The sequence below is a fragment of the Syngnathus floridae genome, chromosome 4 (assembly GCF_059516105.1).
Source record: "Syngnathus floridae isolate MCC-2025c chromosome 4, RoL_Sflo_1.0, whole genome shotgun sequence".
NCBI lineage: Eukaryota > Metazoa > Chordata > Actinopteri > Syngnathiformes > Syngnathidae > Syngnathus > Syngnathus floridae.
Genome location: NC_142416.1, coordinates 12,235,681 through 12,255,078, shown reverse-complemented (window position 1 = coordinate 12,255,078; position 19,398 = coordinate 12,235,681). Strand labels below are relative to the sequence as shown.

The 19,398-nt window shown below is 42.7% G+C and overlaps 2 protein-coding genes and 1 long non-coding RNA gene across 3 annotated transcripts; 1 reads left to right on the top strand and 2 right to left on the bottom strand.

Annotated features, from left to right (window-relative positions):
• Positions 1-802: 802 nt before the first annotated feature.
• samd1b (sterile alpha motif domain containing 1b) lies at positions 803-8,814 on the bottom strand. The gene is made up of 8 exons (XM_088373475.1): positions 7,538-8,814; positions 5,955-6,147; positions 5,488-5,609; positions 5,261-5,300; positions 5,033-5,150; positions 4,756-4,870; positions 2,834-4,631; positions 803-1,489 (listed from the first exon to the last, which is right to left on the bottom strand). The coding sequence occupies exons 1-7, from the start codon at positions 8,501-8,503 to the stop codon at positions 4,485-4,487; spliced, it is 1,701 nt and encodes a 566-aa protein (XP_088229601.1). The 5' UTR covers positions 8,504-8,814; the 3' UTR covers positions 803-1,489; positions 2,834-4,484.
• On the top strand, positions 7,687-10,495 carry LOC148399165 (uncharacterized). The gene is made up of 2 exons (XR_015857986.1): positions 7,687-9,179; positions 9,484-10,495. It is a non-coding gene; the product is annotated as an uncharacterized LOC148399165 (long non-coding RNA).
• prkacab (protein kinase, cAMP-dependent, catalytic, alpha, genome duplicate b) lies at positions 9,707-18,499 on the bottom strand. The gene is made up of 11 exons (XM_088373476.1): positions 17,847-18,499; positions 16,100-16,161; positions 15,716-15,844; positions 14,400-14,498; positions 13,437-13,519; positions 13,241-13,367; positions 13,062-13,157; positions 12,835-12,957; positions 12,543-12,602; positions 12,336-12,440; positions 9,707-12,258 (listed from the first exon to the last, which is right to left on the bottom strand). Exons 1-11 carry the CDS (start codon positions 17,890-17,892, stop codon positions 12,133-12,135), a joined length of 1,056 nt encoding a protein of 351 aa, XP_088229602.1. The 5' UTR covers positions 17,893-18,499; the 3' UTR covers positions 9,707-12,132.
• Between the last annotated feature and the right edge of the window lie 899 nt (positions 18,500-19,398).

The window sequence follows — 19,398 nt, the reverse complement described above, 5'->3', positions numbered from 1 at the left end:
GCTTAAAGTTATAAAACCACTCTTATGCAGTGGGTCAATATACACAGTACACCTATATCTGAATACAATGTGACTAATGTTTTTCCATCCATTTACACTATGGTGTCCTGGTCTCTGGAATAAAGTTAGTTTTCACCCTACAAAGAGAAACAAATGTAAAATCAATGTTTGAATACATAGTTAATATTTATATATACTAGTGTGCATATATTCCCACATCAAAGGCTGAAAGTTACAAAACACACAGCCGCCCTTTAGGGAACTTTTATTTTCTTTACCTCCCACTGACTCCGTCACAATCTGTACCAGGCACACAAGACCTGACTGTTGAGCAGTGGACTAGGTGGGCGTATTTCATCTGATAGCAGATACCGATCAGAATCTCAAGTTTAAACCTACGACTAGGCATGACTGCAAAGCAACCTGACAGTCCCACTCATTGGGATACCTAGCATCCTCTCTGCCATTCAGCCTCCATTGACACAGATCAGCACCTTGGACCTGGCAAGCAACGCAGCTAAATGCTCCTGAACTGTCACCGAACGTGTGAGGTTTGCCACAAAATTGTCTTTTTGCTGTGATTCGAAATTTCAATCATGAGTAAATGGCACCACAAAGTTGCAGATACATCTGCCAATAAAAAAAAACATGTATTGTCATATGGGCTTCAATGACAAAAACAAACATTTATGGGTATGAGGTGAGATCCAGCTGGCCGCTATCACGCTTTACTAATATATACGGTGCCGTTACTTTAGAACAAGCGTCTGTGAAGTGATACAGATAGGCAGGTAGGCATTGATTGATTGATTGATACCTTTATTGTCCCCTCTGGGGAAAATCAGTTGTCAAACGGCTCATGACATTTAAAAAGAGGAAGACAAACAGAAAAACAGAGTTCACAATTCAATAAATATAAACACTGCTGGTCCAATAAATACGCAGTGCAAGCTGGTAGTTTGCTAAAGTGCATCATGTGCAGATAAAAAGTCCCAAGTCAGTTAGCCTATCAACTCTAGCTCCAGGTCTCCCCATGCCTGCGGGCCTGGTTGCAGAGTGAGTGCAGCTGGAATAAACGACTGTCCAAATCTTTGTGCTCTGACGGGGGAGGACAAATCTGTCACTGAATTTGCTCACCCCCGTCAGCTCGATGTGCAGTGGATGGAAGGGACTGGCCAACATGGCCGCCAGTTTTCCCCCCCCCCATCCTCTGTTCAACTACCACCTCTAGGCTGTCCAACCCGGTCCCCACCACAGAGCTGGCCTTCTTCACCAGCTTGTTCAGCCTGGTAGTGTGCCTGGCACAGATGTTGCCTCCCCAGCAGACCCCGGCGAAGAACAGGACACTGGAGACCACTGTAAAACATTCTCAGTAGCATATTACAAACATTAAACGACCTCAGCCTTCTCAGGAAAAACATCCTGCTCTGTCCCTTCCCTCGGTATTGTCGGTCCAGTTAGGCAGGTAGATCCACTGGTGTGACTGCAACTATGAGAAAGGGAGATACAGAGGAGTAAAATTGTCACAGATCAGAATGGAGCAGGGCGACCAAATGCAGCTTGAATCAGGGTTTACTGAAGGGAAAAGGTAGTTGGAAGAGAGGATAAGGGGAACAAACTAACAGAACAAGCAAACTTGACATATCTTAACGGACCAACCGGCTAACCGAAACAGAACTGACAAATACAGGAAACAAGCAACAAGAAGACATGACGCGACATCAACAATCCGACGGAAGTGAGGGGCAGACAGGACTTAAATACAAGACAGGTAACAAGAGGCAGGTGACTGGTTACATTGATTGCGAGGTAACACAGGAGGGGAGGGGCGACGCCAACAGAAACCATGGTAACAGACATAATAAAGCAACCAGGGACGAGTTGTGACAAAAATGTTCCATTGCATAGATAGAACCCAGAATATATGGCAGAGAACTGCCCACCTGTTGCCTGTCATGTCCGTAATACTTTGGTTGATGACTCAGTGTGTATTTTGGCAATGATTGTGCCAGCACACGTGTCCTGAGGTCATCTTTTTTTTTTTTTTCTCGACCTTTCCTGTTCAGTTGATTTACTATTGGTTATGCAAAATGACGCATGTGTATCCCATACAGACCTTCTCAACATCATGAATACATCCTATTCTCTTTTTCATTGCAAATAATGTTATTGTCAGCTATCCTCAACTGGAATCATGCAACAACTGTTGTTCAAATTAGTTATGGTTGAAGGCCTTTTATTTTCAGTTAACATTTATTGTGATTCCAACGTTGGTCATTTGGAAAATATTATTTGGACTGCTGTGAGAGCCAGTGGGGGAGAAGGGCTCTGTCGTATACTGACTCTCCACAAGGAATGCATTAGGTAAGGCACTTTCCCAAAAAGAAGAGACAAATGCAAAAATATAAGGGAAATTTTGTGGCCTTATAATTCCTTACTTCATACAGGGAATCCCGACATAATCACTGTTCACCCATTCGCTGATTGTGTGATTGGGTGACAACAGTAACTTGAGAACCACTCGTCTAAGTGTATAAAGTTTACCTGAAAATAAAGACAAACAGTTGATAACTTGTCTCAAGTCATTTTTAATGTTAAAACCAAATGCTTTCAGTCCTTAGCAAAAAAAAAAAAAGGCTCAGTAGTGAAACACTGTGCGGTAGAATTGTGTAAAAGTAATCTTGTCTTTTATAAACTCGAGTATTAGGCTATGTGAATAAGACTAATTGAGAGCGAGCAAGCAAAAATATCTGAAGTGTGTCAAATGCCCAATGAGATGATTCAGTAAATTTGTAGTATGAGACAAAATTAAATGATTTGTTGTTGAACTCACTGTTCTCCTGCAGAAGCTCTCATTTCCTTCACATGTCCTTCTGGGTTCAGTCAAACTATATTAGTCAGGTATGATCTGATCCAACTTCTGCTCGAATCAGAGCCAACGGTATCGGGTTCTTGGTACTGCGTGCTTCTTTCTCCTATTGGGTCCCATGAATATATTTCCCCCTCCCCCTCTTTTTATAATTGCCCATGACCGACATGTTTCCACAGTACTGCATGTACCTGCTTGGATGCCTTTATTAACTCGGCGTGTGCAGACAACGATGCACAAACACATCCCCAAAGTCCCAAACATGGGCATCGGTATTACTCAATGTCAGAGAAATGCATGAATATACACACACAGAGGAGACACATGAGTTCTCGCTTTATTACTAAAGGTTAGCAAATAAGCAAGTAGAGCACAAATTGACTGTATAGACTGTGACAACCAAAAATTGATGTTTAACAGTCTGAAAGGTTCGTCAAACATCTCAACATGAAGTGAAAATGTGTGCTCTTAAGAGACAATTGAAAGAGGAGAATGAGACAAACAAATGAGGTAGTCATGTTTGTTTTCATAAATTGAAATAAGAAAATAAGCATTTATGCTGCTGTGAAAATGTAGGAGATTGAATAATTTGTCACATATTTATGAGAGTTTGCTTGAAAGGCAGCTTGCATGACAACCTGTGTGATTCAATGACATCATTGCTTTTATGTTATTTACAAATTCTTCTCAAAGAGACTGGAATGATTTATATATTTACAAATTATTTGTTCTGTTCACTTAGTTGGAGTGTTTATTAACAAGTAAAGGTTACATACTATTTAACTCTCACTCTGTTTTCGCTTGAGGGAAGAACTAGGTTGCCGAGGCTGGTATCAGATTGCTTTGGGATATATAGAAAGTAGTTCTCCATAGACACCAGCCACAATATTAGGTACACTTGGGTAATAGGTTGATGTAAGTTTTTTTTTTTTAACAAAAAACTAATTCTTTATTTAGTTATTTTCATTTCAGTTCTAACAAGTTTGAAAACTCAATCTTCAGCCACAATATTAGGTACACTTGGGAAATAGGATGATGTACTTTTTTTTTTCAAAAAAATAATTCTTCATTTTGTTTTTTCATTTCAGTTCTAACAAGGTTGAAAATCAATCTGACACAACATGACATAACACGCCGAATCAAATAACAGAATAGCAATGAATGCTTTCAAGATCTATGATCATTTTGGCAACATGTTCTTGTACAATAATAGTCTCTGCCTTAAATTCACATTAGCACAAACAATTCCATTATTTGGCTTCATGCTGTTTTACACTTTCAAAAGTACAAACCACAGAAATACTCCTGCTGCAGTTTGGATTGGATTGTCCCAAAACTCTTGGTGCATATAAAAGGCGTAAATCAATAGCCACTTAACTGATTCGTTGTTTTTTTTTTTTTTTTTTTTTTTAATATAACAATTGACCCACTAGTTTTGAGTGTAGAATAAGGATGAGTGGATAAACTATATGAACCCATAAACCAAGAACGGGGTAGTTTGACAGAGAAATTGTTTTTGAAACAGTCTTTGTCATTCTCAGTAATTTAAATGTGTGCGTGGCATTGTGTAAATGTTCCGTGCATTTTTTTTTTTCAGTTTCATAGTTTGTGTCTTTCATGAACATTCTTCATCTTCAAAGTGTGTTTTTTGCAAAACCTTCACGTGATGCTCGTAAATCTTGAGGGCGGGGCCAAGCCTGATTGACAGGCCAGTCAAAACGTCATTACGCTGCATGAGGAGAAGAGACTTCCCATCGATTTCCTAAACAGAGCAAATCCAAGTGCAGGAGTTGAACAGTGAGAAGTGGACTGAAGTGACTAGATTGTGCGACTGTTGATTCGGTCTGTGACGCCCCCTGGTGGCGAATAGGGAGCAGCATCCTCACCTGTGTACCAAAGGCAGCAGCCTGCTCAGGGAAACCAGCTATTGTAAAATAAGTGACCACATCAGCCACAGTCCAGTCCACCGGGTTCCCCCCGGCCCCTCCCATCTTTACAAACCTACAAATCAAAAGAATTGAATAAATGAATGGATCTACTTCAATTAATTCGGGTTCTCCCTCTCCATTGAGGTTCATTATTCAAGCGCCTGCTATGTTGTTGAAAGCCATCAGGTTTTTGCACTAGAAAATGAAATGATGCATGAGAAATGACTGTACTCACCCTCCATTATTAACGCCATCGTTCATCTCTTGTTCTTCAGAAAGGCCAGTGTCTCTCGGGGAGGCGGTGGGTGTGAGTAGGCATGACGACACACCTGCTTCTGGCTTACATTCAATACCTGACCCCCAAAAAGTTTGATTCCCTGCTCTTGTTAATAACATCAAAACACGCAGACACACACACACACACACACACACACACACGGAGAAGGAGAGAGGAACTACTCACCGTTGAAGCCTGACCGGGTGTGCTGCGTATGGCTCTGACTCTGCATGTAAAGATACGTTTTTTTTTATTATTGACGTAAACCAATGACATCCAGCACTCAACACTTGAACAAACAGTGTAACAGGTGAAGTTACGCAAAACCACCTGAGCATGTGTGTGTGTGTGCATGCGTGTGTGTGTATATATCTTTGTTTGTTTTAATAATTGATTAAAAACTAGCAATTTACCTGCGTATCCATAAGTGGCTGATCAGGTATCCCAGATCTTTTTTCCACATATGCTGTAAAGCACATAGATGGAGGAGCACCCAAAGATAGTGAACACCCATTCCTACTGAGGGGATCCATAACTGAGGAGAGGATTTGTAAATAAACAGAGATGATCTCATCAAATAGTTTTAGGTGTTATTCACTGGCCACAATATTAGGTACACAAATGAATGAGCCCTAATACACTTAAGCTCATCCTTGACTAGCATTGTTGGTGATAATGTCTGCATTAGAGTAAAACTAAACTAAATCATACAGAGGCATTTCGAATAGTATGCTATTTTTAGCTTTGAAAATATCTGTAATAGAAACAGCTCTCAGTTCTACATCACCGTGTGTGTACAACATACTAAAATTGTGAGAAAGTGTTTCATGAAAGTATAAATTATGAAATAAATCGTTCTTGAACTCCGACAAAGACGCACCTTCGTCTCGATGCGAATGACAGAGGCTCTCCTCTTCCGACGCTTTCCAGATCTCGTTATCTTCACTGGCTTTCCCAATTGGAGCTGCTTCGGTTGTCATGGCGACCAGGGATTGTCCTTCTTCCTGATTAGAACTCCTGGGATCCTCATTCACTTCCTGCACACCATCCTCTTCACTGGCTTCTTCCATCTCCTGAAGAATCGGAAAGTGCCACAACAAGTTTTGAAAGACGTAAACAAAATATATATTAGACTTTGCCATGTTGCCTCACTTTGGACCACAACATACAAAAAAAAAAAAAACACTTATTGGAATGATACAACCAAGCATTATTATTGGTGGTTATTGTCATGGAAGTAAACTGAATCTGAAATTGAATGTAACTTGCATGGAGAATAATTCCTATAAGTCTACAACACCTGATAAAAATTCTAGATTCATGAATCACCAACAAAATTCTGGCTTTTATAGACATGTCTGGCTTTTATAACAGCTCACAGTCTCGGAGGCGTGGACTTAATGAGTGATAAACAATACTCGGTACTCATCAGTCTGGCTCCAACTTTCGCACATCACTTTTGCCAAATCAGCTTTGCAGGTTGGAGCCTTGTCATGGAACATTTTCTTCAACTCCCACTATAGATTTTCAATTAGACTGCAATTCAGATTATGTGCAAGCCATGACATTGCCCTTGTGTGTCTTGCTTCAAGGAATATTTTTATAGTTTTTGCTTTATGGCTAGATGCATTGTCATCTTGCAAATGTATTTCACTATGCCCAAACATCCTTTAAATTGGTGGGATAAAATCTATAGTACATGCATCCCTGAGATTCGTGATTCCATCATTTTTGCCAAAGGTTGAAGACTTCTTATCGTTTTTTTGAACATAAAACTGGTGTTAAGTAACCTAATGTCTTTGTTAGTTGTTTTGCTTTAATTTTCATGTTTACAATCAATTTTTAAATTGCTGTAAATAAGTCAAACGCCTATACCAACGTGTGCTCACGTCACGCAGTGGGAGTGGAAGGGAGGGAGGGGGGGGGGGGGATAATACAAAGGATTCGATGATAAGTATACGAACTTGGGACACACGGGGATGGCGAGCAAAGTGATCATATTGGTTGATGCAAATTACGGAATGAGTGTGGTTCCGGTGGCCAAGAGAACGACGAGCTAAAATTACACGTCACAGATCCCACTTTCAAAGAACAACTCGCTCGTGCACGCGCCATGCAGAAACCCACTCAGCATGCGTGCGCGTATATTTTTTTTTTTTTTCAGGAGCCGCTCCTGCGCTGTAACCGGCAGCTTTTGTGCTTGAAGCACACGCAAAAACGGGCGAACGCACGCCTGTCCCATAAACACGTCCCGCTATATTAAACAAAACCCAAACATTTAGATTATGCAGCAGTATCTTTTTCTTTTTCCAATTTAAAAAAAAATGTGATTTGGCGAAGTGGAGCGCTTTACGTCGCAACATGCACGATCTCGACCAGCTTTCATTAATTTAACAGCAGACAGCGCTTCACCGCGCCGCGCGGGCCTGGACGTGTTGCAAATATTAAGTTAGAGTCGCCAACCTTTATCGCGGGCTGCAGCGCGCTCTTTGCAAGATTCTCGGCGGCGAACGTCTCCGTCGTCGTCATTCCCCTCAGAGGAAGAGTAATGTTCCCGCAGCGGGTCCTGCGCAGCCTACCCCGGGCCACCTCTCTCTCCATGACCACTTTGACTTTGCCCCTGGTCAGCTTCTCCTCGAAGAGACGCTCCTGGCTGCTCAGGTAGCCCAAAATCTCCTTGAGCCCCAGTGGCTTCACGGGGCCTTTGCCACCGGCAGCGGCGGCGTCGCCCCCCCGGTGGCTCCTCTCGGACAGGCTGCGGACTGAAGCCACCACCCGGTCGCCCAGGTCCAAGTCGGATCCGATGCCACCTCCTTCCCCTGGAAGTTGGGGCTGAGGGGCCACTGCGTGCTTGCGTGTGCTGGCGCCCCCCGCGCAAGTTTGGTTGGGGGCGTCATCCACGGACGGACCCGGCTGCTTGTCTCGCCCAAGTGCATCGTTGCGGCCGGTACCAGGACGGACTTCCTGTGCTCCCGCGGCTGCACTTGCGTTCTCTTCATCTACAAGACGGGCCGTTGCCGGCCCGTCGCCGCTGATGCTCCTGTTTCCGCTCCTCGGGCTGGAGGGAGCGCCGCGCTTATTGCTGGCCTCTGCCAGTTGAGACGGGCTGGGCTCTGAGTCGTCCTCCTGGTCGGTGAAGCTGAGCGCGCTGTCGCCGTTGTTGTTGCTCACAGGGTCTTCACTCTTCTTTCTGCTTTTCCTCTGCACCTTGGCTGCATTCCGGTACGAGATGGAGCCCTTATAGCTAACTTTAAGCACAGTCTGCTCTTGGATCAGTTTTTCCAGTTCTGCCCTGGTTCGGTCCGGGTCTGACCCGTGTCGCCTTCGGACCATTCGACAAATCCTTTCCAGATCCGGACGCGCTTTCCGCGAGCGGAGAGAGTCGATTGTTTCCAGGATCCACTCTCGATACTTGTTGGGTCCGGACATGTTCCTCCTTGGGGTTCGGCCCGAGAACGTGTGTATTTGTTGTTCCTCAAGTGGCGCTGCTGTGTCAAAGCTGGAAGCGGAGTGCGATCACTCCCCGGCTGGAGGACCGCTACGGAAGCCCGCTCGGCACTTCGCCGTTCGTCCGCTACGTTGTGCGCTTAAGGTGGACCGAAGATGGCGCTTGCGACGGCATTTAAGGTGGAATTGTCTCGCTTTTGGCGCATCACAGCTGCGTTCTTTGTTCACCGTGTCATCGTGTGCAGTCCACGGCGGATACACAAAGACTGACGCACGCTACGCGCGGCGGGCTGCGTGTGCGCCGCGTGGTGGCGGGGAATAGACGCTCAAGACATGGGAGGAGGGTGAGGAGGGCACCCTGTTCCTCCTGGCGGCAGTAGATTACTGTCGGAGACGAGGAGGATGGCTGACCTTTATGCTACACCAGAGGGGGCAAAGGTATACTCAAAATCAGCAAAACTACGAGTACAGTATACTGTACAAGTATACTTGTAAAATAAAAATTTAAAAAAAGTACAGACTCAGGCGGCACAGTGGCGCACTCATAGATCAGAGGTGCAGTCCGGCTTCGGCTTTCCAGTGTGGCGTTTGCAGGCTCTCCCCGTGCCTGCGTGTGTTTCCACCGGGTGCTACGGTTTCCTCCCACATTCCAAAACGGGTAGGCCGATTTATCATTCAGAATTGTGATTATGTGTGTGCGAATGGTTATTAGTCTCTGTGTGCCCTGCGTTTGGATGGCAACCAGCTTAGAGTGTAGTGCGTAGTTTTAGTTTCGATAGCTTTATTTGACTTGACAAATCTGAAAGAAAATCGATATTACATATGTATGCATACATAAATGTTAGTCAGGCTTTTAACCAGTCTTTTCACTAGCTTTGCTAACATTGTGAACTGACTAACAAAGCAACACATCTCTAAATGAATGACAACTGAAAAACACTCATTAATTGTATGTTTTCCAGACAAGATGGAGAATTTCTGAATGTAAGTGTGTAGTTTTTAAGCTAGCAGGAAGAAAATAATGCTTTCACAGCACATCATTCTTGAAGCTGACATCAACCAAGATGGGGAATATCTTGCTACAGATATACAAGTGAAGAATGGATTTAAGTGCAGTAAGAGTATTTGTGTGAAAACTCTGAAGAAGCAACAACACCACTTTGGGAAAGACGGGAACCTTCAAGATAATTTTACAAGTAAAACTTTATTGGAATGATATTCATGTTGCAAAATATTACACTCATGTTTTTTTATGTCACTGTCATCATGACTTTCCTTTGCTGCGTGTGCGTGTGTCATGTGTGTTAAGCTGCATGTGTGGCAGGGGTTAACATGGTTTACACAGAAGTCTTTCATTTCCCTAAAAATGATGGCAACATAGCATTGTGCCTGCTTTGAGGGGAAGTGTCACTGCAGAAACATCGATGAGAGACACAATATTTTTGGAACTTTAAATTTTGTTTTGTCCATGATGTAAGTCAACATTGAATTGGACATGAATGGCATACAGCAAGTGTGAAGTCTTAACAACTGGGTTACAACAGTATAAAAAATAGCAAAGTAATAATCATGATTGATCTAATGACAGCGTGAATTCGACATCAGATTGATTGGTCAATAATTCCTCCTCTCCTTATAAAAGAAATAGCACTGCTCAGAAAGTGAGCATTTGTTTCAGTGTCTTGTTAGGTAAGCATCAGGTATGTTACATTTCTTACAGAAAAAACCCTTTACATATATTAGTATCTAATTTTCAAGGTGGGTCCAAGCCAGTCTTTAGAACACAAAAGCTCAACAACTCTTATGTTTTGTCTGTTTTTTTTTTTTTATGTCTCAATATGGGTGTATATTTGTGTGTGTGTGTGTATGTATATATATATAGCAGGAATGGATAAATAAATACATAAATAATACAGAAAACAGTCAGTGAAATGAAAATGTCAGTGAAATGAATAAAACAAGTGGTGCACTAAATTCGTGCAATTTAATTTGATTTTAGGCAGTTCATTAAATAAATGTGTAGAATCAGAAGAACCTGCACTTATCTTGGGGCAATTGCAATCGCTCTTAGAGTGCACTTTTTGCGTGAAACTCTACTAAAATATCAAGAATCAGTATATGGCGATGAAGTATAACGTAGCTATGAAATCATAATACAAAAGGCTTGATGTTTGTTTTGTTTCAGAATTGTCATTGAAACACTTGTCATCGTAGCTAAAGGAGGTACTGACCACATGTATCATGTAACTTAAAGACCATACACTGAGGGGGAGGGAGAGAGAGAGGTGTGATTGGCTCAAGCTGAGTGTCAGGTAGTTTAAAAACAATTGAAATAAAGAGGGACACAAATAAGACCAGCATCAATGACAGATCAAAGTGCTCTGGTAATCCAGAAGCAGTTTGAGGTAGTCTGCCTCAGATGGTCCCTTTCAGGGCAAGAACATGCAGAGTAGGTGAGAGCAGAGCGCAGACAACACAACACAGGCTTTTTTTTTTTCCAGTCACAAAACCAAATGGAAGGGCAAAAATGTGGAAGACACTAATCAAATATCTAAAAATTCCCTTTTGTTCCTTTTGAATTCTGACCAGAACTTGAAATTTCCATTTCCATGCAAGCTATGTTTATCCAATGTCCCCAACTGAGTGATATGTTCAAACCTGAGATACTATTATGTAACATTAAGTGTTCCTTCACGAAACAGTGCTTGTCCATTCCCTTGTCCATGTCGTTGTGTTAGTTAGTGTGACATGATATCACATTTAAACGTTGCCATGGAGATGGATAAAGTTGCTATGTTGCAATGAGACTAACACTGACGCACACACACACACACACACACACACACACACACACACACACACACACACACACACACACACACACACACACACACACACACACACACACACAGTCATCAAGAGTGACTTCTGTCTGCAATGCATCATACGGTTTACGCTATGACACTGGTGACTTTGACATACAGTATGCTGCCTACAACATGGAGTATGGAGTTCCTCAAGAGAGACAGAGCGGAAAACCCCCCCGAAAAAAACAACGTTGCAAAACCAAAACCTCTCAAGCCGTACATGTATCTGTGTGTGTCTGATTTGAGCGTTTACTTTGAATCTTCTACTGCTCACTGGATGAAGAGCATATCAACCAATTCCCAATGTGAATTGAAAAATTCAGTGCAGACTTTTAGCTGGTCCAGTTCCAGTGGTCCTCGCGTATGACGAACAAATGAAACAGTTGATTCTAACAAATGGACTCGCCTCTTTTGGGCCTTAAACGTGAAAGATGAAAGCATACCAGCAAAGAGGAAATTCTCAACGAGAGGGGTTGCCCAATCCATGAATCCGAAGCACACCTTCATTATAAAGGGATCCAAACATGAGACAGAATCAGAAAGAAAGTAGAACAGACAAAGGCAACACTGCTGGTTATCATTCTCCTCGCTCGATTCCTTTTCCCTCTTTTTGCAGCTGGTGCTTGTGATTGTGACAGGAGACGGTAAGGCTCCCCCTTACAACTCCCACTTGACCAGCCTAGCTCCTACTTCCCCATCTTCCTTATCGACTCCCTCCCTCATTCACTCACTCACGTGTACTCTCTAGAACTCGGCAAACTCCTTGGCACATTTCTCATTGAAGGAAATGCGGATCTCCTCCTCTTCGTAGTCGTCAAAGTTGCTGGTGTCGCCTGGCCCTTTAAACTTGGGAACGAAAGGAGCTTCCACCTGTTGATGGACGAGAAGGACAATTTGCCTGCACAACGGAGCCTCGAACAAAACACAAACACGTAAAACATACATACTTTTTTCTGGTAAATGGCAATCCAGTCTGTAGTTGAAAACCACTTATGTCCTTTAATGTCATTGACCCCGTTCTTGAGGTTCCCGTAGCGTTTAGTGAGATCAACCTGAGAATCAGAACAATGCATTTCCTCCATTAAGATTCATTGAGGATGCTTGGCAAACAAAAACAAAAGGGAGGTTATCGTTAATAGCTGCAATGTTTTTACCTGTAGCAGGTTCCTCAGGAGATCCTTCAGGTCGGAGCTGAAGTGAGACGGGAAACGCACCTAAGGCAGATAACAAAGCTGCTTGCTTTTCTCAAACAATCACAATTTGTCTTTTTAGAGTTGACCACCATTGTTCTTCTCACCCTCTAAATTTGGGTGCCTCACTTGTAAAATGCAAACTACAATTGGATAAAGTAAATAATCAAACTTGTGTTTTGCATACAAATTCATCATTTCTAGTTCACGGTGGGACAATAATGATAAATATATATAAGTGTCAGTCGGACTATACCTTTCCCGATACAATCTTCTCATAGATCTGAATAGGCTGGTCAGCAAAGAAAGGGGGATACCCAGCTGCCATCTCGTAGACCAGGACGCCCAGCGCCCACCAGTCCACTGCCTTGTTATATCCCTAAATGGGACGAAAGCACAGCCATGAAGCATCTTATTAACATGCAAAGTACAAAAGGACAAATCCTTGTCTTGTTAATACTTCTGAGGAAAGCAGAGTTTTACCTTGCTAAGGATAATTTCAGGGGCCAGATATTCTGGGGTGCCACAGAGTGTCCAGGTCCTGCCCTTTACACGTTTGGCAAAGCCAAAATCTGTCACCTGAGAGGGGAAAAGACCAATGACTTAACTCTGAGTAATACCCCAAATCCCTCCCATATTCCTAAATAAGGGGCTAAATTTACCTGTATGTAGCCCTGTTGATCTATGAGAAGGTTTTCCGGTTTGAGATCTCTGTAGATCAAGTCCAAAGCATGCAGGTACTCAAAGGTCAGAACAATTTGAGCAGCGTAGAACCGAGCATGAGGCTCACTGCAAACGTAGGAGTACAAATTTTATGTCAGCTCCCAAAAAAATGCTTTATGTCAACAACATACTAACCTAAATCTGCCAATTCTTCGTAGATGGGAAAACATCTCTCCACCTGGCACATACTCCATCACCATGTAGAGGTTAGTGTTGTCCTGTAGGAGAGAGAGAGTAAACAATGTTCTGCGTTGAAACACATATATTTTTGGTTTACTACAAATAAAGCCATAGCTACAGATCAGAATAGAATACATAAATGTTCTGTCATTGCAACCTGCTGGTACCCACTTTTCATTCATAACGTTGTATTAAAGTGTGAAAAGTTTTCCATCCAGGTTAAAAAAATCTGCTGTTGTATTTTTTTAATTTTTTTTTTTACAATATCTATGATTGAATCCTTTAAAGTGTCTTCAAAATAATTTCTCCAAAAGCTTTTAATTCCACTGTACATTCTTTTTGAAAATTTGGTAAGCTGCCTGTTATTGTATTTATTATATTTATTTGGTTTGACAGTATTGAAATAGGACATTAATCGTGTTTTCTAATATAATCCAGAAGGCCTACTTTCAATGCCGCCAAAATACTGTCATCTTTGATTAAGGAGAGCCTCCATAATCTTGTCCCAAAAATGTGCCACTAGAGGCCGCCCTCCACAGAAAGCAGCTAAAACGAAATGGAACTGCAGTAGGTCAGTATCAAAGAAATATGGCACCACGTGGATCGTGACTTGATTCAAGTGCAGAGCAACGTTTTTATCTTTGCAATACATAAACCGGTTCATTCCATACACCAATTAATTCTGTGAAATGTCAGGTAGGTATAAAAAAAAAAAAAAGACTTTGAGCAAGCCTTCTGCTAATAGGTTTATCTGAAGCATCAAAGCATTCAGTCCCAGGGCATTTAAGGTATCCAAACAGCTTAAATGGATAAAGCGGAGAATGGCCAGCTGGGGAACAGGTACAGTGTGCTGTCAAGGTGTTCCCACATGGCATCAACATACAGTACAACAATACACAATTGTGTACATCGTCTTACCTTGAACGAGTACTCTAATCGCACGAGAAAAGGAAAGTTGACGGCCTGAAGAATTCTCTTTTCATTCAGAGTGTGCTCTATCTGCTTCAGCTTCACCACCTAAAATTAGGAGAAAGTGAGAAGTTAAATGGACCTGATTGTAAATAAGGAGTGTTCTTTCAATTTAACGATGAATCTGATTGACATTTAGAAATGTGACTTTTGAAAGTGGCCTTTGGTCTTCCTGAGTGGAATTTCCTGGGCTTTCTTTGGTCACCCTGCATTCACGTTCCTACAACATGCATATTAGGATAAATGGCCATGGGTGTCAATGTGAGTGTGAAAGATTGTTCCTATATCTTATCCCCTTATCCCTATCTCCAGCGAATATCAGGCATCCACACTATTTGGGAAATTGTTATCCTAATCAACGCATGGCATTGCCAAACATGCTAATATGACCGTCATGGAACTTGGAAAAAATAAGAAATCAGTCATAGTTTTTTTTCCAAATCCACCAAAACATCTTTTAGGAAGGAGAACTGGGGGCCCTGCTAAAACATCTGGAAAATCCCTGGGAAAGTCCAAAATGTAGTGACAGACAACAAAGGTTTACTGTGAAGGCCGTTCCCATAGAAGTGCTTTCTTTTCACAAGAAAACACTTTGTCCAGCTCTTCCAGGGGAAGTCAGAGACGTTCACAGGCCGGCCGGGTGAGGCGGGTGAGCCAGGTGACATAGTCTCTCCGGAAAGTATTTGTTCTAACCTGGGGCTCCTTCAACCGTGATGTGCCCGAGTACTTCATCTCTTGATGCAGAGAAGCAGAAGCCCTCCTTTGAGCCCCTCCTGGATGACCGAGCTTCTCCCCCTATCATTAAGATGTAGTTTGACCATCTGGTCAAGAGCTTCGCCTTTTGGCTCTGCTTCTTCTTCTTCTTCTTCACAAGACAGACCAATAAGGAGTCCGCATTAGTGTTTTCAAAAGTTATGCTGAGAGTCAGCCTTATCCGAATCCAACCCTCACTGGAAACGAATCGGACTTACTGCAGGCAATGCAGATCAAACTCTCACACGGTACAAGGAACAAACAGCCCGTATCAGAGAGGCTGGTTCCGAGATACAAAACTCTCGTAGGACACGGTCAAATTCCTTCTACAAGTCAACAAAACAAACATAGGCTGTTTGAGTGAACTCCCATGCACCTTTTAATACTCTGCTGAAGGTGTAGAGCTGGTCCACAATTACTACATTGGAATGGTTTCCGCCAACATGGAAACACAATATCACTTCTTCTGCATTGTGCCAGAGAGTGTGTCCTGACCTCTGGCCCAAACTGACCTTCTGCTTGTTGAGGATCTTCATGGCGTAATGCTGTCCCGTTTCTCTGTGCCTTACCAGCATAACACGACCAAATGAGCCCGTGCCCAGAGTTTTCAACCTCTCAAACTGCTCAAGGCAAGCAGTGTTCTGAAAATAAAATAACAAATAAAAAACACACGCAAAGAGTGAGTTTGGTTTGTTTTTCTTTGACGAGCGCATTTTAAGTGTACTGTTTTTTCGGGAACATTCACTTGGAAATCTATTGAATTTAGGAATACACTTTTGGGAGACAAAATATAGATTGGTGTACTACAAAATGTAAATGTGGTGTCATGCTACAATTTGAAATAATTAAGCAGCACAAATTTAGAAGCATGGCTATAGGTGTGCAGTTTCTCTCACCTGTTCAGGGCTCTCCCATTTCTTCAGGAAGTCCTCTTTGGCCTTAGCAAGGAACTCCTTGACTGTAGACGATAACACCGACAATACACTTTTTATTATTTTTATTTAGTCTTTTATTAACTGTGAAGGGCAACAAGTAATGAACCCTGTTCATTTTACCTGACTTTAAGCTCATGCTTTGAAATTCAGAAATTTCAACAGTGAGTAAGTTAAATAACTTGTTCAAACATAAACTATTAAAATATTTTGTTTAAACTAGGGATGGACGACTACCAATACTTTTTTCAAGGTATCGGTACTCATAACGATGGCCAATAGATGTCAATGAATGTATGGCCTCCTGTGGCTGTTTTATGATCAGAGATACATATAAGAACACAAAATTGCAATTTTGTGCAATTGTAGGTACAATTGCTAGATTGGGGTATATAGTAGGTCTTTCTTAGAAATATTGCCATTTTGTGGTGGGGGGACTTTATGCATCAAAAGTACTAGTGGTATCGGTACTTGGTATCGGTATCAAGAATTGAGTCTCGTACTGTTATCGTTCTGAAAAAAGTGGGATCGAACATTGAACATATTACTTTTAAATCTACATCCACATCCACTTGGTTTAGCTCTGTCACAAAATGTAGTTTGCTATTTTAACAATAATATTTATATGTATCATGCAACTTAGGAGTGGGAGCTTACCCAAATAAGCACCTATGCAAAAGCTAGTCAGTCACACTAACCTCTAGTTGGCCGCATTTGCCCTACAAGATGCTTAAAAGGCTTTAATAATTTGAAAAACATAAACACATTTTTAGTCTGTTTCAGTGCACAATATGTTAATATGGCGGGGTCTTGTGTTGATTTTGAAGTAAAATTTAAAATGTACTGAACTTAGATTGGACACATGATTAGGCCCACCAGCGCAATCAAATAAGTGCCAAAAGTAGGAGTTAACATTGACTTTTCTCAAATGATTTACATTTTTGGGTATGAAATTTCTCCATCTATATATGTATTTTATAAACCACTTAAGCTTTCTAGTGTTGAGAAGAACGCAGCCAATCGCAGGGCTTGAAGACAAACAGCGAGTGTACAACCTGGAGTCTTTCAGTATCCAAGGAAGCATGTGTTTGGAATGTGGTGGGAAGCCAGAAAAAACTGGAGGCCGGAGGCAACTTTCAAGCCTACAGAAATGTATTAGCACATCCTCATAGTTCTATATTGCATACATACAAGTAGCCTAATTGACGGAAAACAACATTTTAAATCATAGTTTATTAAGTATATTGCTCAATTTATTTCAATAAGGGTTTTGGTGAAACAAAAGTACTATTCAAAGTGATGGCAAGAAACACAGAGTTGACTCATGATTTACTTTTGCGGGCCACCTCAAATGAGGTGGTGGGTCGGATCCGGCCCACGTGCCATGAGTTAGACAGCCGTGATTTCGAAGTATGTGCACGATTTTGTTGGCACTTAATCTGCGGTGGACCTTTTCTGATGATTTTGACGTCATAAGAGATGCAAAACATTAGTAAGAGCTGATGTAATGCAGCTGTACATTATTGCAAACCCCAACCACGCATTCAACATACTACAGTACTTACATAATGTATGGCTCATTGTGCAATTGGCGGTGTGTAGTTTTTGGATGTGGCTCTTAATAAATCTATAATCGTTAGGCCTCTTTGAGGGAGGCTGGCGCCGGCCAGGTGATGCTCAGGTGGGAAGCGTGCTGCTTTGCTCGACTCACCGCTTTCCATCTCGCTGCCCTTCCTCGCCGTGGGCGCGTTGCCCATGATGACAACCTGTCAACGGGCGATGAGTCGCTCTCAGGTTCCACCAAGCAGGTCGATTAGGACGAGACAGTATTTCCTAAATCCAAACGTGGTGTTGATCTTGAACAGGCTGTCCGCTGATGGTGCCGCGAGGGTGCAGCCGCTCCTCGCTTTACCAAACCGATATCGAGCGACAATCCCGGGTCGCGAAGGAGCCAGTCTTCTCCTCGGACTCCTTGTAGCCCCCTCCGATCGAGGCCCCCTGGCTTCCCACCGTCAGCCCAGTCTCCCCAGTAGAAATGAAATGAAATAAAATAAAATAAACAGCGACGGGCAGGGCGGGGATGCGGTCTTCTCAATCGAAAGGATTTGTGCTAGCAACCCGAGGCTTTTAAACCTCTAATGTTCACCTACAACGACGAGAATTAGCCCAAATCAACATTGGCCCCCTGTAGCCCCGGAGATGAGCTGGATGACGGAACTACAGCCCAGTGATCATCCCGCCCACTCATCCGAATTGGACTTGATTGACAGCTAAGGCTCGGCTCCCCATTGGCTATCAATCTGCGGTGACGTCCAATTCCATGCTGTGATTGGTCTCCGGCAATCCAACGGCAATATCCCCCCGCCCTACTAAACTAAGGTGGGGTGGTGGGTGGGATGGGAGTAACGTCACCGATATTTTCCTCCGCCGCTGACCTGGCGTGGCAGGACCGTGACAATGTTCGGGAGTGCAAGGCTATCGTTAGTCAGCTGATGGTATCGCACTCTCAAATCCCTCGAAATACAGACAACGAGCTCCAGACTCATCAGTAGCCCCCACCCACCGTTCCCCTAAGCGACTCATACACGTTTCGCCGAGTGACGTCAACCTCAAGCTATTTTTAGAAATGTTGGTCAGAATGAAACGCACGCGCGGCGCGGTCTGGCCGGCTTGGCAGTCCGCGGCATGGCAGACGGACGCGGGAGGGAGATACACCTAGAGAGCGCATCTTTTCTGCTGCAGCAACCGAAATGGAAGCGTCGCATCATTTACTGTATACCTTTGTATACGTATGCAAAATTGGAAGCCCCGACTGTATTTAACGAGAAAAAAAAATGCATCATGCCACCCACGCTATCTGCAGGGTACAGGGGGAGATTAAAGAAAATCAGACCAAAAGAAAAACACTGGAGCCTTTTGGTAGTTTGACCTGTTTTTGTTCCCTCTCCATCTCCTGCAAATATCTGGATTCGCAATTTATGTTTTCATTTTATAGAATGAAAAAATGCTCACTTTACTCAACAAAACACAACCTGTAGCTCACATAACAAAATCAGAGAAACGGATCATTTTGCAGTGGCCTCTTGCAGAGCTGCGTACATAACACAAGGCCATATGTGGTCAAATTGACAAAAGTGCACATATTGCACTTTTAAACAATTTATAATACTAAACCGTCATGACAGGATCTGCTTCTTCAGGCACCTCACATGCAAATTTGCCCGCAGGGCTTTGACTGTAAAAATCAGAGGTCAGCTACCTTT